General features: G+C 40.3%; 1 protein-coding gene across 1 annotated transcript in view; it reads left to right on the plus strand.

Moving 5' to 3' along the window:
- The window catches only part of LOC121177536 (glucosidase 2 subunit beta-like), a 107,495-nt gene extending 89,656 nt beyond the window's left edge, over positions 1-17,839 (plus strand). The window contains exons 13-15 of the mRNA XM_041031866.1: positions 384-455; positions 15,074-15,173; positions 17,152-17,839. Of these exons, the coding sequence (XP_040887800.1) occupies positions 384-455; positions 15,074-15,173; positions 17,152-17,289 (310 nt within the window). The 3' untranslated portion in view covers positions 17,290-17,839. The remainder of the gene's footprint in view (positions 1-383; positions 456-15,073; positions 15,174-17,151) is intronic.
- Positions 17,840-18,660: the final 821 nt, after the last annotated feature.

Below are 18,660 nucleotides of genomic sequence, written 5' to 3' on the forward strand. Positions count from 1 at the left end.
GTCCCAGTAGGTAGCTGCTGAGCCTAGACAGACTCAGTGTTCAGTAATTCTGCTTAGTAAAACATTGCTTTGTTACTTGACTTTTACAGCATTCACACATTAAAGAATTCCGTAGAGCTGAGGGTCACATTTCACTTTACATTTAGCCTTTTGTTGTATTAATAATTTAAAAATATTACATAGAGCAGCTTTACTATAAATATACATAAAATTTTAGGCAAGGATCCCTTAAATTTAGTAATTAATAAGATCAAGATATGTGCTGAGGTTGAAATGTTATGTGTTTCTGAAAAATACAACAATTACAACAATTCAGTTCAACAGTTGTGATAAATCAGCCAATAATTCAATGTTGGTATTATGTTTTCTTTTTCCCTCTGCAGGTATACTTATACCCTGTGCCCATTCAATGAAGTCACACAGAAGAACACTGCAGGAACAACTGTCTCATTAGGGTAAGTACCTCAGCCACCTCCTCTTTTGTCACCACAGATAAAATCTCAAACAAAGATCAGCCAGAGTATAGCAATGAAAATGCAGAACACAGGACTAGATATTAGCGACTTAATGTTCACAGTTTGAGGGACAATTCTGAGAAAAGGGACCCAAGAGGACAACCCTGGAGACAGATGTGAAAGTTAAAAATCTTTACTTAGGGAAAAAAACAAGGATACAAAAATCTGAGCAGGCAAACAAAGTACAGTATCAGACTGAAGAAAGGAAAAAAAAAAACACTAAGGCAAGGTTAAAATCACAGTCAGGGTCAAAACAGGCAGGCAAAGTATAGAGCACTTGAATGTTAAGGCACATAACACAAAGACAATCTAGAAGAGAGCCAGTGGAAATAAACCAGTATAAATACAAGGGAAATGAAGAGGGGATGGGGAACAGTGGTGAGCAGGGTCTGAAATGACAGCAGAATTAGACCAGAAAGGCTGAATGAGCAGACTGAAACTCAAGGTTCTTCATTTCTTATATATATACCAGTTTGATAAATCCATACGACAGTACTCTTCATTTCATGAATGGACCGACACTGCACTTAGATGAAAGCTCTTGAACCATTGTTACAGTGCTCGTGTGAAGTTACCTTAAAACCAGTATTTGTGGTATTGATTTTTTATTTATTTATTTATTTGTTTTTATTGTTATTCAGTCTCTGTTCGGCTTTGTATGACCTTTAATCAATCGCTAACTGATCCCTATTATAGTTTTAATACCTTTTGATCAATGACAAACAGGGGGCGAGTTTCTGGGGTTACATTTCCTCAGCCTCAGAGGGTTTCAGTTTCATCTGAAGGATTACGCTCTGGCCTTTTACCATCCCCTTGGGACTGGCTGTGCCGACTGCAGGACGTTGGTGTATAACCAAATGCCGACACTATGTGCAGAGAAAGATGCTGCTTTTTGTACTCATTGAGATGCACCTTTAGATGTCACAAAATATGTTGGTACTCTGATTGGAATTGGAGTCGAAATTGCTCAAAGGGGTCGGCAAAAATACTACCTACACCCTAACAGTAACTTTCTTGGTCAAATATGTAAATTTTTTTTCTTCTTATTCTTCTACTGGCTGAGGTTGAAACAACGGTTGTCATTTAGCTGCTGAGCTTTTCTTCTGTAATCACATCATCACCTTTTCCCACCTTCTTGTCATGGTAACATCTCCATCAAACAGACGAAGGGAAACAAAAAACTTATATCATACTGATGTTTTCCTTGTTTTTCACTTTTTGTCTTCTTTGAATTTTAGATTTGAGGTGATAATTACGGGATGTCGCCTCACTGTCCTTTTCCACTCTCTCATTAGCCTTAACAGGCAGCCATCCGACACTTTTATAGGGTGCAATTATAGAAACGCTATTCCATCGACACTGACACCTCTTCTGAAAAAAAAAAGAAAAAAAAAGCTTTTATGATTTGCTGCAACTCCTCCCCAAAGAGGAGGACTCAATTGCAGTACTGTTTTGGTAGTAGCGGGCACATAGGCTAATGACTTGTTTTGCGAACAGACAATATAAAGGCCTAAATGACCACGGAAAAACACAGTGTCAAAACATTTTGACTCCTTTGAGATATAATGCCATTAGGCTCAGCTTGTCTTCTTCTGGCAGTTGAAGTGAGATGTTAAAGATAATTTATTAGCAATTATCTTTCTCTGCACATATAGCTTTGCTTTCAGATGGCAAATTAAATTGAATCTAAAGCAGGGCTGTGTTCTTTTTTGCACCGCCACCTCCCACACTACCCACTCACTTTTGGAGCGGAAAGTGCAATGCTTCACCATGTTTTTAGCGCAGGAAAGAGGAAGAACAGAATGCTAACTGTGAGTAATGTGACCCCAGAGCTTCTGCCTGCCTGTCACTCATCATGGTATGGAAGGGCAGAAGGACCAAACAGAACCAATGGTCAGACACGTCTGCCACTCATGTGAGTTGGTCACTCTGTTTGGAACAAAATCATTGCCAAACGGGACTTGAGGGAAAGATTTAAAATATAGATTTATGTTTTCCAAATGGAAAGCTGTCAAACAGATGTTACAGAATACAACAGAAAGGCATGATCCCGTTCCCTCTGTCAGAAAGATTAGAAGGATTTTTGATTTTTTACTTGTTTTATCACATACAAACAGAAACACCTCATTGGTATTTTCTGGGTGTAGACAGGCGGTGCAGCACTATATGATGTACTATAGTGTTTCCAGAGAGTATATGTGGAATGGTTTTGGGGAAGGAGGGGGAGGGGAGGTACATGAATCATAGCTCGCACGCTGGGAATAAAGTTCATTTTTTATCCAGACAGACCATCAGTCAGCCCTTGCAGGATATGGCTGGGCCTCCTGATATCAATCTGCATGGAGGCATCCTCCTTCTCCCTAGAGGGGGTGAGGGGGGAGAGGGGAGTGCTTTGATTTAAACGGCAGCATTTATCACACCTGCTCCAGCATCCTAAAGGACAACCGTGTGAGAAAGAGAAAAGGGGGGGAGAGAAGGAGAAACAGCATTAACATGTGTGGCCTGTCAGTGAAAGTGTGAAGCTGGAACTGTGACTACTGTGGCAGTGACATTGCTAATACTTGCTCGTACCATTTGGACTAATTTGTATTTGTTGTGTTACGTCTCTGCTGTGTTAAATGGATGGTGTTGCTGCTGAATTCTGATTATGGCTCATGGCCAGTGCGCAGTTTGTGAAGTGTGTCAAGGCTCATAAAAGTTAAAATTGTTCCCTGAGCCCTAACCTTCCTTCATGCTTGGTTTTGCAGCATAGTTGGCATTAGACCATTAACTATACAAATGTTCTTAAGGAACAATAAATCAGCCTGGGAACACTTTCTTTTGTAGCTGCTTGCTCTTATATTGTGGCCACACACACTGCCATAAAGATTTCATAAGGCACAGCAGTCATACTGTATGCTCCCAATTATCTGTAAATGTAGATATTATACAACTCATATTCACTTCTTGAATTCCAATGTCTCCGTTTTCCATTTCGCTTTTGTGCCTTTCGGTCTCAGCCGCTCAACCGCTTCCTGAAATGGCTATTGTAACAATAACATCAGCAACGATAATGATAATAGAGTAGAAGAAAATGCTTGCATTGCGACAAACACCATCCCACTGTGACAGCGTCGTCCATCTTCATAATGTCCACACCCCCACCCCCACCCACACCAGACATGCTGGGTGCAATGACGGGACAGCAAACATGGTGTTCACTAAACGCAGTCCATCTGAAAAGACAAACAAATGCACGTAACTGTAAATCAGTAATGTGCAGTAGCATACAAGATCGGTGCTACTTTACCGTCTTGTGCTTATATGAGCTTACATAACATGAAAGCATTGACTTTAGAGGAAGAAACAACACACACACAGAGTGCATACTGTACTTACAAACAGAAAATTGATCACCCTTTGTCACCAGCATGTTACATTCATTTCCCACCAGCCTCCATTGTATTGATGTGTTTCTCTACAATATCGCAGCTGAAGTGTGTGTGCTATTAGTGATAGTAAATAACGATCTATTGGCGGCTGTAATGTTACTGTCACAGGTTTCGATTCAACTCGAGGGTCATTTCTGAGGCTGCAGTTTGTGGTGATATGTTACCCTCTTGTCTAATTACACAATATTGTAATTTACAATTAATGCATTGGCAGTTCAGGGAGCAGCTTTCTGACCTCTTTGTTTGTATGTTGCCTTGTGTTACCTTGAATAGAGTAGATTGACATTTTGGTAAACATGCTTATTCACCGTCTTGCTGAAAGTGAGATATGAATATCAGTGTGTGTGCATTAAGTATGGAGCTAGATCCATGTGGTTAGCTTAGAACAAAGACTGAAGCAGGAGGGAACAGGTAGCTTGACTCTCTAAAAATTCAACAATCCGCTGTTAGAGCTCGAGTCAGGATGCTGTTTGCTTAGTGTAAAATAAAGACTGGAAGCAGGAAAACAAACTACCTTGGCTCCTTTCAGACTAGCTGTTTACCCTGACTATATTTTGTTTATCTGTCCACCAAGGAAAATTATTCTTAACTCATGGTGTGCAAACATTAGGTGAAAACAAGGGGTTGTCGACTCCATGTGAATGAGGAGACACATAGTTGCCTATGCTCTCTCCAGGAGTCAAACTCAAGACAAGGCACTGCTACTTATCATGATCTGGCCTTAATAGTCATTAATGTATGACAAGGGTCTTAGTGTTATACAATGCGAGTTACAGCTGATTGGTAGAGGTGCTTGTTTTGTTATATGAGGGTACTCATAGGTCAGAAGTCTAGGTAGAGAAAATATAGGCCTTAATCTAAAGCAGTGTTAAACTTGGGATGAAAAAGGAAGAAAGGAAAGGCAGAGTGTTACAGCTTTTCTTTTGGGGTTTCAAAAATTAAAGAGAAGCAATAATACCATAATGGTAAAACCACAGGAACATAATTGAATGCTGCATTATACCACTGTTGCGAAAAGGATGATAAATCACAGAACAAAGTAAAATGTAGTTTCAGATTCTCATTGGCAGAAACATGGAGTGTGCATCCAACTACAAACAAGAAGCAAGTTCTTGCTGAACGATACAATCAAATATAGGAGACTCCAGAAGCAGTTCCTTCCAGTTAGCAGCAAGCACCCAATATTTTATTTTAATTTCTTTTTAAATTACTCTAATTGCTTAAATACATGCAGCACCACAGCTCACTATCAGTCTGATCCATTTAAGTTTTAAAACACAAGTCCCCAGGAAGTACATTGTCAACATCCAGTAATTAGCTTAGTATTCAAGCCATTTCCTGCTAACAACCACAACAACTACAAAAAACAGCTCTTTAAAGTATGCCCTCCCAGCAGCGCCTGGCCATAATAACCTTTCACCATGAGCAGAAGTGCATTTGAAATATTTATGCGGCCCTTTTCAGAGTTAGCTTAGGATAAACACATAGAAATAGCTCCAGCTGGAATGATATGGGACAGACAGAGAGGTATGAACTCAGAAACCTTCATTCTGTATATTGAACAAAACATGTAAAAGAAATATTTTATTTTATACTTTTTTAAAGGTCATGAAAAGAAAAAAAAATGTAGACAGAAAAATATCTGACATGAATCTATACCCCTTAGAAATGTGTGGTCAGACAAAACAAAAATAGAAAAGATGCACTGTAAGAATAAAAGCATCTTTTTCTAAGAAGCATTTCCCTTCAGACAGAGAAGGGTGGGATGATTTAAATGTAGCTGTAGTGGAGGAGGAAGGGATCAGTTGAGGGGTGATCCAATGAGTTTTTGTTTCGGGACTCAGGGGAAATCAGGTGGCCACGCAGTCAGGGTCACAGGGGTCGGCATGTGTCGCCCCGCAAAGTTCAAGGAGCTAGGCCTTCTATTGTGCCGGGGTCAAACTGCTCTGCACTCGTCATCATTGAGGGCAGACGAGGAGAGAGAAAAAGGCAGTGCTGAAATTGTGCAGGGCCCAGTGAGCAGCTTGCTTGTGCACCCTTCAACCTTGGAAACACACTTTGTTTGACAGTCCAAGCTTGGAATATGCCCAACATCCAAAGCTGAAAACAGAATAGACAAAACAGGAATAATAATAACTCCTAGACACTGCTGGCCAGATATGAATATACAAACCGTAAAAGAACAGTGGAAGACTACAAAGAGGAAATTTTCACCACTCCGGTTATGACTCACTTTTACATGAAAATATAGCTGGGGAAGGTTATAAATGTTCTGATGTATGAATATTATGACTGATGCATGCACTGTAGAGGTAGGCACAAATAGTGCTAGTATGTTACCGAGTTAAGGGACAAAAGAAAAAGAGTATTGTGAAACTTAAAAAAAAAAGGCTATTAGTGTTGTCAGTTACTTCTGCAGGTTCATATCGCTCAGTATTCAAACCCACAGGTCTCCCTAGAACTGCTTTATTGAACAGTAGATTTTCAAACAGCAAACAGTGGAGAAGTGAGGTAGCCTAGCAACATTGAAACCACAGTGAATGACTGTGTATGCCCACTGCGAAGGAGCCAGGCAGTTGAAATGACAGCACAGAGCAACCCCAGAGAGAGTGGGATGTTCTGGCCACCGAGAAAAATACAAATAGGTTGGCTGTTTGTAGCAGTGTACTGTAGACATACGCATGCTTTTTACAGATCTGCCTTTTTTTTTTTTTTTTTTTTGGAGCTACACACAGTCGTAGCATAACAACATTTTCTCACACCAAATGCCAGTGACCCTATATTGTTTTGCCACTATGCAGTTCTTGTAGCACTCTGAATAAAAGATCCTCAGAATGTAAATGGGAAAATCTCCAGGTGCTGAGGGAAAGAGGTGATGTGAATGCCTCCAGGCTGACAAACTCCTTAGAGGGACCTTAGCTCGAATGATCCAGCTGAGCAAATTTATTGGCAAGAAAGGAGACTCTACTCTGTGGACATAGTAATATGGAAATATGTTCATTTGATCAATAAGAGTCAATTTATCTTGAGGGCAGCTGAAAAGCCCAACGTCTTTTTAAACGTATGAAAAGAAATGAAATTGTGATGGAGAAAATATATCACGTCCCTTCTCCTAAGATTAATTACTGTTCACTTGCAGTTTTCTGCAGTGGCTGTGCATGTATAAACAGGAGAAAATTACTGTAGCTAATTATCTCGATAGGTGGCCATTTTATTGCACAGCAATCGCAAGGGAGCTGTAAGATTATTACTGTAAAACTGCTCAAACACAAGCAGGTTACAAATGAGCACAAAGAAACTGAACATCAACCTGAGATAGAATCAGGGAACGACACACTTCAACACCTTTCGACAAAACATCCTGACTAAGGGGTGACAGTTATGGGCTAAAAATACAATCAGAATATTTTCTGGCATTTTGACAATGTTGATATTTGACAATATTTGTCAGCTTTCACCAACTCTGTGTGATGTGTGAGTCAGCGAACAGTGTTAGATGAAGAGTAAGGACAGGAACGTAGGAGCAACAAAACTTGAAATGACAGCATTCTTGATAATGCTAGATGGTGAACCACAGCTATGATAATCAACTGCATACAATGTAATACTGTCAAGCTGATATAAGTTGATGTCATGCCAGCTACAGAAGAGCAGATGCAGTTGGTATTTTTACTAACTGAATCATCATAGTGGCTATTATTTAAAAAGTGAAACTGCAGCACTAAGAATCTTAATTTCTTAGTGGAGGAGGCTATTCAGAGCCAAATATCTACCACATTACTCGAGATTAAAAGTGATTAAACCTTCATGGTTTTAACAAAGTTAAACAACAGTTACGTTTGTTAGCATACAAGAAAGAATACAATTCCCATTAAATTTACCTGAAAGGCATAGCTTGTACTTACATCATCATAATTTGGTTTCTTCAGTACCCTTGATATTTTCCCATGCTTTCTTCTAATGTTTTTTTTTTAAGCTGTAATCTCTGCTGCTTCAAAACATTTCCATCATTCAGTCTTTACTGTCCCCCTGTCATGCCCCCCACTCACTGTTGGTCTGAGGCTCAGGGGAAATTATGTTTGTTAAAGGCCACTAAACACAGAATTAACAAATTATGCTACTTATGCATTGTTTTTAATGTGGCTTTGAATGAAGTTTTCTTACTTCTGGAACTGAACCTGGACATTCCTGTTTTCGCTATGGCTCTCCACAGGCTCTGTGTATCTGTGTGCATGACAGATGTATAACGTAATCTTTTCTTCCTACTAAACTTGATAATGGCATTCTGGTGACAAATGTCTGAACAATAGACAGAACGTCTTCTTCTACTTTTGAAGTTTTTTAATCTTTAAACACCCACCATCCTGTTGCACTGCAGGCAGCCTGCCTAAATTAAAGCAAATTAATGTTGGACTGTTTGAGGCTGTGCAGACGTCCCATTTTAAAGGTTAATGTTGTATACTCTGCTACTGTGCTTTGTACCTGGATTATATGTACGACAGGGCCATCTTTTTCTAATCGGTACATACATATTTTACATTTTAATATTCATGTAAGTTTTTATTTTACAAGCAGCCCACAAAAGTTAAACATAGTGCTAGGGTTCTGAATACATAATCTACACTGTCTTGCTCTTCTTATTAAATTTTTCATCAAACTGTCATGTTGAAAACAAGCACATTACATTTCCATGCACACTTCTTTTCAATAAAACGACTGTGCTGTCTTTAGATTAATAATGTTGAGGTTTATAAGTGTCAAGCGTAAAAATGTAAAAGTTATATTCTTTCTTTAGTTCAGGTAATTTGTGTTGGAGTGGGTGTTCGCGTGCCTTTTTTGGGTTTTGAAAATGGCATCGGAGTGAGCGCTCCTCTTGACGGTAGGATGACTAGCATCTTGGACGCTCCGCTCAGCGGCGCTACGTGAGAGCAGTTGAGAACAGCTAAGACAGGAACGCAGTGTCGTGGCTTAAAAGTTTGTGGATGTTTGTGCATGCTTCGGCCTGGCTTTCTAGCCTAGCAGGATTACGCTTGGCGAGGGCAGCACAACGACTAATGGCTGTGTTTGTAGCTTCACTCTCCACTGCTTTGCTTTTATGAATGTGTTCATTTAATGAGTGGAGTGATGCTCCCTTTCATGTGTTCATAGCAAAGCCAGTTCCGTCCCCTAATTGTTCTGATAGGCATTGGAAAAAAAAAAAAAAAAAAAAAAAAAAAAAGGATTTACTTTATTATTAATTTTTTATTTTTTTCCATCTTATCTAAGCTGTAATGATTTAACCTACAGAGTAGTGACAGTTCCACTGGAACAAGTGCATAATTATACATTTAAGTGTTCTACTTAATGCGCTCATTTTCAAGCTGTCAAGGTCATTCGCTGGAGTGCCATTAGCAAAGAGAGGGGCCCTCTTTACCTGGGAACATGGCAGCCGCTTAATGCCCAACACTCAAGAGGAGCATGCCACGGTATACTAGTGCAGCTACTGACAGCCAGGCAGAAACAGAAATTTATATAACACACACACACTAATATAAGAAATGTTAAGCCTATGTATTTGTGTTCTTAATGTGTTTATGTTACATGGTCCCTGAACCTAACAGCCCACACTTTATCAGGCAATCAAGGCGAAGGGGTAATGACTCTTGTGTGTCTGAGGAGAGGGTTAAAGTGGTAGGCAGTGGAGGTTGGGAGGAGCTGACACTGTGAACCCCTGATGGCCTTTCTGCTGGGTAGCCATGGCAACATCTAGCCCAGTTGTTAATGAGGCACAAGTGAGCTGTTAACAGAATACTGATTTGGGTTTGACATCAGCCCTGATTCATATCAGTCAGGAGCTGTTGATGAAATATGCACCCTGAATTTGTTTTAGAACTGCACACAAAATGGCCTTCGAGTTGCGTTTATGTAGCGAATGCAACAAAAAATGTGTGCGCGTAACATCGTGGATGTTACGCGCTGTTTTAGAAAATTATTTAGGTCAAGGCGCTATACATAAGGAAATCAGTCAGCAAAATAGTTACACAAAACAGAAACATCTAGCATGCTATCTGCAGTTTCACCAGTCGACCTGTTGAGGATTTATTTATATCCCCACATTCATTATGTATTATGTAATAATATATTTTAATCCTGTTCTGCTCTCTGCAATTTAGCAATACCTGCTCTCAAAGAAAAACAAGGTATAAATGCCTTCTTTCTATAGCAGTCATATGAAATGAAGTGAAAGCAAAGGCCAGACTAAGCATGTGCCCTTCACATGTTCCAATGCGTATGAATTATTTATTAAGGTGCTGGGCACAACGGGGGGTAGGAGGGTGAGAGGAGCATCAGTGACTGGCACAGTAATGACAGTGCCTGGGCTCATGCCGCTCACTGATTGGTGACCTTACATGAGTGGCAGAGGTTAGCGATGCTTGGCACAGCTTGGCTATGAGAGCTTGGCCTTTTTTTTTCTCTCTCTCTCTCTTTTTCTGTAGAGTTGTTTCACCGAATCCAAATTAACTAGCAGCTCCCAAATTGCTCTCTCTACCTGCTAGTGCAGCACCGCGTCTCATGCTGTAAATGATTAGCACATTAACAGCATAGTGAGGGGACTAACTTGCTGCTCCAGACCCCTTGTTAAAGCAGTGAAAAGCATAGCTGTGAGGTATAATTCAGTGGCAGCTCATGAGTGGATGCTACAGTGAGAAGGTGACGGTAATAAGCACAGACGTTACACCATCTTAACACAGGTACTGTATGTCATTAGTAATGCACAAGGTTAGGATTCAGTATGAGGAGCTGGTGGTTTGAAAAGTATTTACAAGTAATCTGATGCTGAGTCGGCACATCCGGTCTTCCAGTTACTGTAAATGAGCTGATTGTATGTGAGTGACCTTGCTTGATGTTGATGCTCTCTAAAAAGGGATGGAGGCTGCCTAGAGCTGGGAATAATTTGAACTTTCAATTTCAGTGATTTGAAGTTTCAATACTGGTGCCAGAGCAGTATTTGAGTTGTTGTTGTTGTTGTATTTTTTGTTTTGTTTTGGGGGTTTTGTGTGTGTGTGTGTGTGTGTGTGTGTGTGTGTGTGTGTGTGTGTGTGTGTGTGTGTGTGTGTGTGTGTGTGTGAGATACCTCACGCTGAGACATATTGAGACTGATTTGCTTTTAATTCAAATTTCCAATCAGCACTAAACAGTAAATACATCATGAAGTAAGTTCAATACCTAGCCCTAGTTGCCTTACTGTACTGGCGTCTTAATAGCACATGTTGCGTATATGAATATATGCAGGCAGCTCCAGTGAATGAGACGCAGATGTGGTGATGCTTCAGTGGAGTTTACGTCAGCTTTCTAATGTCTGCAAACATGCAAAGAAAGCACTGAGGGCAAATGAGCGAATTTATATTCAGTTTACTTGAGGAAACCACAGACATACCAAACGGGGCCACCGTTGTGTTCTTTTCTCCCTGTGGTTTTGTTCATCCAGTTTCTCTCCAGTGAAGGCCGAGGGTCTCAAAACACACACACACACACACACACACACAAGCATACACAGACACAGATCAAGGCATGCACAAATACACACTTTTGGCCCAGATTTTTTTTTTCCCCCCTCAGTGTCTGCGGGGTGTTTAAACACCAGAGTAGAGTTGTCTAAATGATAATTGCTTCTGAAAGGTTGATTTGTGGCTATATCAGAGGGGGTAACTCTCCACTCAGTGTTGAGCGAGATTAGCTGTGGATCTTCGGGATTTATCACTCGAGGCATAAGGATTAGCACCGCGGTGAAGTTTAAAACAGAATCACTGGCGACCGCATCGTTTTAAAGAAATAAGAGGAGCTTATATCAGCTCAAGCCATTATCAGAAGAAGAAAAGGAAGTTAATCAGCTTTTTTAATGCTAATTATTCCTAATGAGGATTAGATTATTTAAAAAATCAGTAAAACAATGTGAGTACTCGGTGACCAATTTTGTCTTAACAGTTACAGAAAGTATTTTACATGCTCTTACAAAATCATAAGTTTGGACATACGATCAACAACGTATTTTTTTATTTTAATTTTTTTTACAATGATTCTCCTGTTCTTTTTTTAGTCCTGCAGTGAACGTGGCTCTGTTATCGAGGAGCTGCAAGAAACTGAAATTTTAATGTTATTTTTGTGGGTACTGGATGTAATTAAATCACAACTCCATCTGCCATTCTTTGTGTCAATAGAAATCACACCTTAGTGATTCAGAGAGTAATGCATGTGGTTAGAAGCACCTCTGAGTTCTCCTAGGCCCACTATCTCATCCACAGTGCAAAGTAAATGTATGGATAATACGCTTAGCTGGCTAGATATGCTGCGTTTACAGCTTTATCTGTGATGGAAGGTGTATTTTATGGCATTAGAGGAGGCCAGACAAAGAATGAGTCATAACCCAGATATCTGTAAATAAGATTCTTGACGTTTTAAATCTTAAAAGTAGCATGTGTTCAATATCTACCATCATTAATCATTAAAAGGAGGTCTGCTTTTGTGGCCCCTCCCTTGTTTCTGTGTGGTCGGAAATGGATTTCCACAAAAGCTAGGATGCGATTTACTCTCCACTGCCACTCTATTTACATATTTTAATTATCTTCATTTGTGTTCTTTTATTGGACTGAAAACAGAAATGTGTCTGTTTTTCTTATTCTGCTCCTGGAAATTCAAGTCAGTGATCTGAATAGTAATGTTGGGTGTGAGCTGTTCTGTTGGGCAGGCAAACAGGGTTTCCAGCTTGGCTGCAGAAAACAGGTGCAGCAGATCAGCCAACATGTTATGAAGGAAGAAAATACATACAGTAACCCAGATAATTTTAAGGAGACTGGCCCTGCTGCTGCAAGTGCAAGTGAGCATCATGTGTGTCTGTAGCTTAAAGCTAAAATGTGATAAATTGGATGAGAAAATGAAGTTGTCATTGGGCCAAGGGGGGTCCATTTTGCAGATTTTGGTTTGCACAATATTGTCTGTCACAGGGTCAGACCAACATATAGTAATGTTAATGCCATGAAATTAAGCAATAAAAATGTGTTTTTTTCAGAGGTATAAGTAACTAGCTAAGCACTATTCTGGTGATAAGTGTGGAATGACTGTAGAAAATGGGCTGCCAATACCAAGTGCAAGTAGGTATTACAGGGAATGATCCGTCAATAAGATTCCATCTCGTGACTCCTGTGAGTCCAAATGACTATAGTGTGTTGGCCACATCTCAATGATGACTCAAGCCTAATTGACAGGGCCTACGCTGCCTCCTGGGGCACAGGAGGGTTGACAGAGCGAGAATGGAGATTAAGGAAGGAAGTGAACGAAGGTGAGGTGAGGGAATGAGGTGTGTTAGGGGATGGGGGTTGCGACGGACGAGGAGACAGGGAGGTGATGCGCAAGGGATCGTTGGTCAGCTAGTCGCGAGAGCCGAAGCACTGTCACTTTCTCAGCTTGCCATGTCTGCTGGCCCTGACAGCAATCCATTTGAGGGCCTCCCGGTGCTAACAGAGTGCTAAAACCCAATCAAACAGGCTGGAAGGAAAAAGGCGAGACGCTCAGGCCCAGCCGGCTTCCACTTGTGTGAGCAATTCACCTCTGACTGACCCGTTCAGGCATCTTAAATAAGCCATGCACATCATAGAGAGAAGAAAAGCCAAACTCAGGGACCTGAAGACAGCCATGTGTCTGAAAGAGCTGGAGAGTACTTTTTGAAATCAAAGAGATCTCCATGTTTGCCCTATTCAAGGTCAAACGAGAATAAACGGGCATTTAAAGAGATGTGGAAATAAATTCTGTGTTTGATGGACACCAATTAGAATAAAGCATCCAATATTCTTTTTTATTCCTTTTCGTTAGAGATTTGTGTTTTTGTTACTTATGTTTTATGTTGGGGAAGACAACTGTATGTATTCATTAATGTGAGCTCACCAGTTTGTTGTTGACCAATAGAATACAAATGTCAATCACTTTGGCACAGGGATTCAATGACCATCATTTAACAGGACTAATAATAGGTCATGAATAATAGCAGATTCGCTTCTATAATACTAAAAGCAGTACTCAAGGAACAGAGGCAGCTTTAATCCCCTTTGGAAGGGTCAATGTGGGCACATTGATCAAGTGTTGTGCACTTGTGACGGGGCTGGCACTGGAGAGAAAAGCACTTAGGCATATTAAAATTTACGCTGAATTTATAGCCTTAGTAGCTCTTAATCCAGAATGATTAACAGATCATTGACAAGCTGTTGATTTAAAAAGAAAAACCCTGTAGACCATCAGGTTTGTTTTTCCATTTACTGTGTATGTTTCCCTGAAAGTGAAAAGATTGATTTCAAAGTTTATCCTCTGTCCTGTGTATTTAGCATTGCAGACAGAAAACAGTTGCTAGCCTATGTGGAGCGGAGATCAGAGCGAGACAGTCAACCATGCACCAAACGCAGAAAAGATTTTCCTCCCTAACAGGATTACAGTGTTTTACAAAAATCGAAACTTACTAGCAGCATGACTGCATTCGACACGACCTCAAAGAAGCTGCTCGAGTTCAACAAAAGATCAGAGGTAGTTAGCTGGTGAAAGTGTTATCAAATGGCATCTGTCGGTGCTGTGCTTGGACAGTGTCCACTGGCACCCTGGTTTGCTTTGGTTTTCCTAACTCCCCTTGAAATGTGTGGTGAGAATGTAATTAGCTAGCACTGGGCAGGCACAGCCTCATTTGAGATGGGCTTCACTGGTGTTGTGTTTTTCTCTTCTCCTTCCCTCATGTGTTATTGCACACAGAATTAACTCTGACAAAATGGTAATTAATATTTCCCCTCCATTGTTAAAGAGGAGAAGGGACACGAAAAAGCTGGTGCCAGGAACCAAAGGAGGGCAGTGCCAGACTGGCCATCTTGCCAGCTTTTTGTTTTTACTGGGAGAAAGTGTTTTTCAATAACCCAAACCTAGTGCTGTTTAAAAAAATTTAAAAAAAAAAAGATAGGTTTCAATGTTCAATTTGTCCCAACTGTTTATGAAAGAGAAAGGAAATTACTGATTTCTGTTTTGCTTGACTAATAGATAGAAACTTTGTTTCCACAGGCACTTTATCAAAGAATTAAAGGTAACCATGCTTTTTCTTATTTTTTTTTTTAATTTCAGGAAGTGGGGGATGTGGGCAGGGACACCAAAGAACCAGTACAGTCAGATGGTGTATGAGAATGGAGAGCCCTGCTGGCAAGGAGGCTCACGCAGTGCTACAGTAAGTACAAAACCATACGCCACCCAGCTAGAAGGAGGCAATAATCTTAGCAGCACAGTGTTTAAGGATAAAGTGGAATGTGGTTCCTTTAGTTACATAGATATTATTAGATGATTAGATCTGTTCTTATAGACTATTTACTTCCGCCATACCCACATTGATACATAATTGATGCAGACAAACACAAGATAAATTAATGCTGCATTCTTGTGCAGCTTTCTCTTACACTGCTCTGGATTTTCCCAGGATTCCCTCCTCTTTCAGTCACTTTCATGACATCCATTTACAGTTCTGTGTGAAAATTTGCTCAATTAAAAATGTAGCACATTTAATAATCTCATTTTCTTTGCCTGGCCCCCTCTTCAAATCAGAGTCCAATAAATGTCATTTGCAAATGTACGTATTCATGCCATCCGGGGGCCCCCTTTGAAAAGACTAAACTGAATTCCTTTGATACGACCTCCCAACCGTGTGCAGTCGGCATAAATGAAGTCTCGTCAGAAGTCGACGCTCATTATATTTGAAATGCTGAACCTCGTCTTTGGGTAGTGCTTTCTCTTTCTGCTCTGAAACACACTCCTCTCTTTATACTTGAGTAGTGGGACCAGTGATGTATTGTTTCACTGGTGGATATCGAGGTAATCCAAATTCAAGCAGTGTGCAGTGTGTCTTAAGAGTCTATGGGGAAGGGTGAACTCAACTGTTTCAAAATATTAATTAAATTCATAGTGCTGGACTGTGACTGTTCCATGTCAGCAGTGAGTTTAGCTACAGATAGCACAACTGTACCTTTGGCAGGTGAGTTCACATGAATAAATGTTTGTCTTGATTTTGTAGTTTTCACCATTATTTCTACTGGTGATGATAATATTGTACTCACTAAGTAAATTTTTGAGACCTGGGAATAGGTTATAATTGCTAACAGGAGGTGGACAGGGCAAGAAACATGACCAGTCAGGTGATCATACCAGTTTGTGACAGATTAAAAAGGAATTGACAGAACTGATGCAGCTGAAGCAAAGATTTTGTTTCTAGTATACTATAAACCCTATATTCTACATTTCCCATGATGGAGTCTCTTTTACGGTCTGGTAGACCTCTTTCAGGCAAATATACAGCCTCCAAGTCCAGGCTGAGAAAACCCTGATAACATCATCTGCAATTTGAAAATATACTAAAAATGGATTTGCTTGGACAACAAAATTAATCTAATAAATTTATAGTATTTCCCCTGATCTATGGCTCTGGCACCTGCAAGTCAAAACTTAAGCACCAATAATCATGCACACACTCATAAGAGAACACTTTGTCTCACCAAGTGGAGCACACCCACTTAATATCTCTGTGCAACTAGATACAAAGTGACATAACAAAAGCCTCTATTTTTAATCCAAGTACGGGACAAAACCAAATCACCAGTTGTACCAGACTCAAACTTCAGCACATGAATACCTGTCAAGTTTCCATCTCTCTCCCTCTCCAGGTGCTTTTGTTCACCAGAGGGATTGTCTGTTCAGGGTGCAGTATGATGTGAGGGGTTGCTATGGAAACCCCCTAGAAGTAAAATAGGCTAAGTTGTTTTTCCCTTTCCACTCTCTTGCAGAGGGGCATCAAAGTTACCAATTAAAGTCATGACAGTTGTAATCGCATCCTCCCCTGTCCTGTTCATACGTTGGGACAACAGCAGTGATGTCACATAACACCACATTGTCCTGCAGGAAACCTCTCCGTAATCAACTTGTATGAGGAGAGACCTGAATATGTTTGAAATGCCAGCCCCTCTGTGTCTCTGCATAATCCTGTCATTTGTACTGATTCCCACTTCTTCACAAAAGTAAAAAAAAAAAAATCACTAAAACAAGAGTTAGGACGGCATCACCCCACTTTTTGAGATAAAACTGGCATGGCTTTTGACTCAGGCTAACAACAGCTCTTCTCCCTGCATCTCCTCAACTTTTCTTTCTTTGTGCTTTTCTAGGTCACACTGACATGCGGAACAGAGACAGCCTTGCGATCGGTGAAGGAGCCCAGCAAATGCCAGTACATCATGGACTTTCAGACTCCTGTGGCCTGTCAGCCGGTGCTAAAGCAGCGGGGCATACACAGTGAACTGTGACCCCTTCCCTTACTGGCCTAGCCTAGATTAACTTAGCCTCCCCTCGATAGCTAGCCTGCGGTGACAGGCTGGGGTCCTGAGGGTCCCCTCTGACATCTGTGTTGTCAGAACATATATACTTCTAAGCAAGTCTTGCTAAGGTCAGAACCTGATTTTTAGCAACACTGTTCTGAGACCACTTTAGTTTTCATTGATTGTTACAGTGCTGTTTTGTTTCTGTTACAATAGTATTGGAATGCAGCATTTATTGAATGATTTAGTGAACACAAGTATTAATAACATTGCAGTATATTCCTTACAAGAGTTTACATTTAAGGCCCAACAAGATTATTATTGGCATTAAATAAAATGCAACTACAAGAGATCAGCTGCAGTGTGTAATGACATTGCCACTAATGTAACTGCAGTGTCAAATTACTGCATATTCATAACCACAAAAGAATGACCCTTCCTTCTACTTTGTTAAAGTGGTTGTTGTTGTTTTTTACAGCCTTATGTAACTCTTAATCTTATCTTGTCAAATTTTTTTGCCAATAAATCCATGGTTGTAATTAAAAATTTGAATTTGATTTGATTCTACTAACATGTATATGCTAAGCTTCATTAGCCAAAGCCTAATGAAACTTAGCATATAGCTCCATTGTTGTCCAAACAGCAACATGCATACATTTTAAAACACATCAATGTGCCACATAGGTGCCACCACTGCTGCTGTAAATACTGACCAACTTACCAAATGTGTATGTAGCCACAGCTTGAAATAGTCCCCAACAAATGCACATGAATGCATTTGAATGAGCATTTCTTATTTGTAATCTGTTTTGGAAGGTTTACGTCTTCAGCCGGAGCAAATGGGCCTGGAACTGAGTGCTACAGACAGTGAAGTAACAAAGTACTGAGAGACAGTCAGCTGTGTTCTGTTAACTAACCCCAACCCTAATTAAATAATTTTAAAGTGTAGACATGTCTTAGTATTTTACTGCAGGATATTCACCCTTAAGGCCCAACAACATAGTGTAGAAAGTCAGCTATGACATTTTTATATAACATTTTGATGCCTTATTGTTCTATGATGTTTTTTTTATCAGGTTTTGATGCCTTAATTGTTGTGCTAGAGCAGAAGTTTTGAGACTGGACCCAAATTTAGAACTCAGAGACAAAAAAGCAGTTTAATCCTTTATTAGACTTAAGGCTGTGAGGCAGGTTGCTCTTGGCAGGCTGTCTGCAAGCACAGGAAGTGGCGCGGAGGTGAATCCAATCCCTTCCAAAGTGTGAAAAGACAGAGCAGCTGAGCACGTTTGCAGAGAACCCGGTGACTGGGCGCTTGAATGGTCTGCGGAAGCAAATGATTGGTGAACCTAGGACACAGGT

This window comes from Toxotes jaculatrix, chromosome 23 (assembly GCF_017976425.1).
Source record: "Toxotes jaculatrix isolate fToxJac2 chromosome 23, fToxJac2.pri, whole genome shotgun sequence".
NCBI classification, from domain to species: domain Eukaryota; kingdom Metazoa; phylum Chordata; class Actinopteri; family Toxotidae; genus Toxotes; species Toxotes jaculatrix.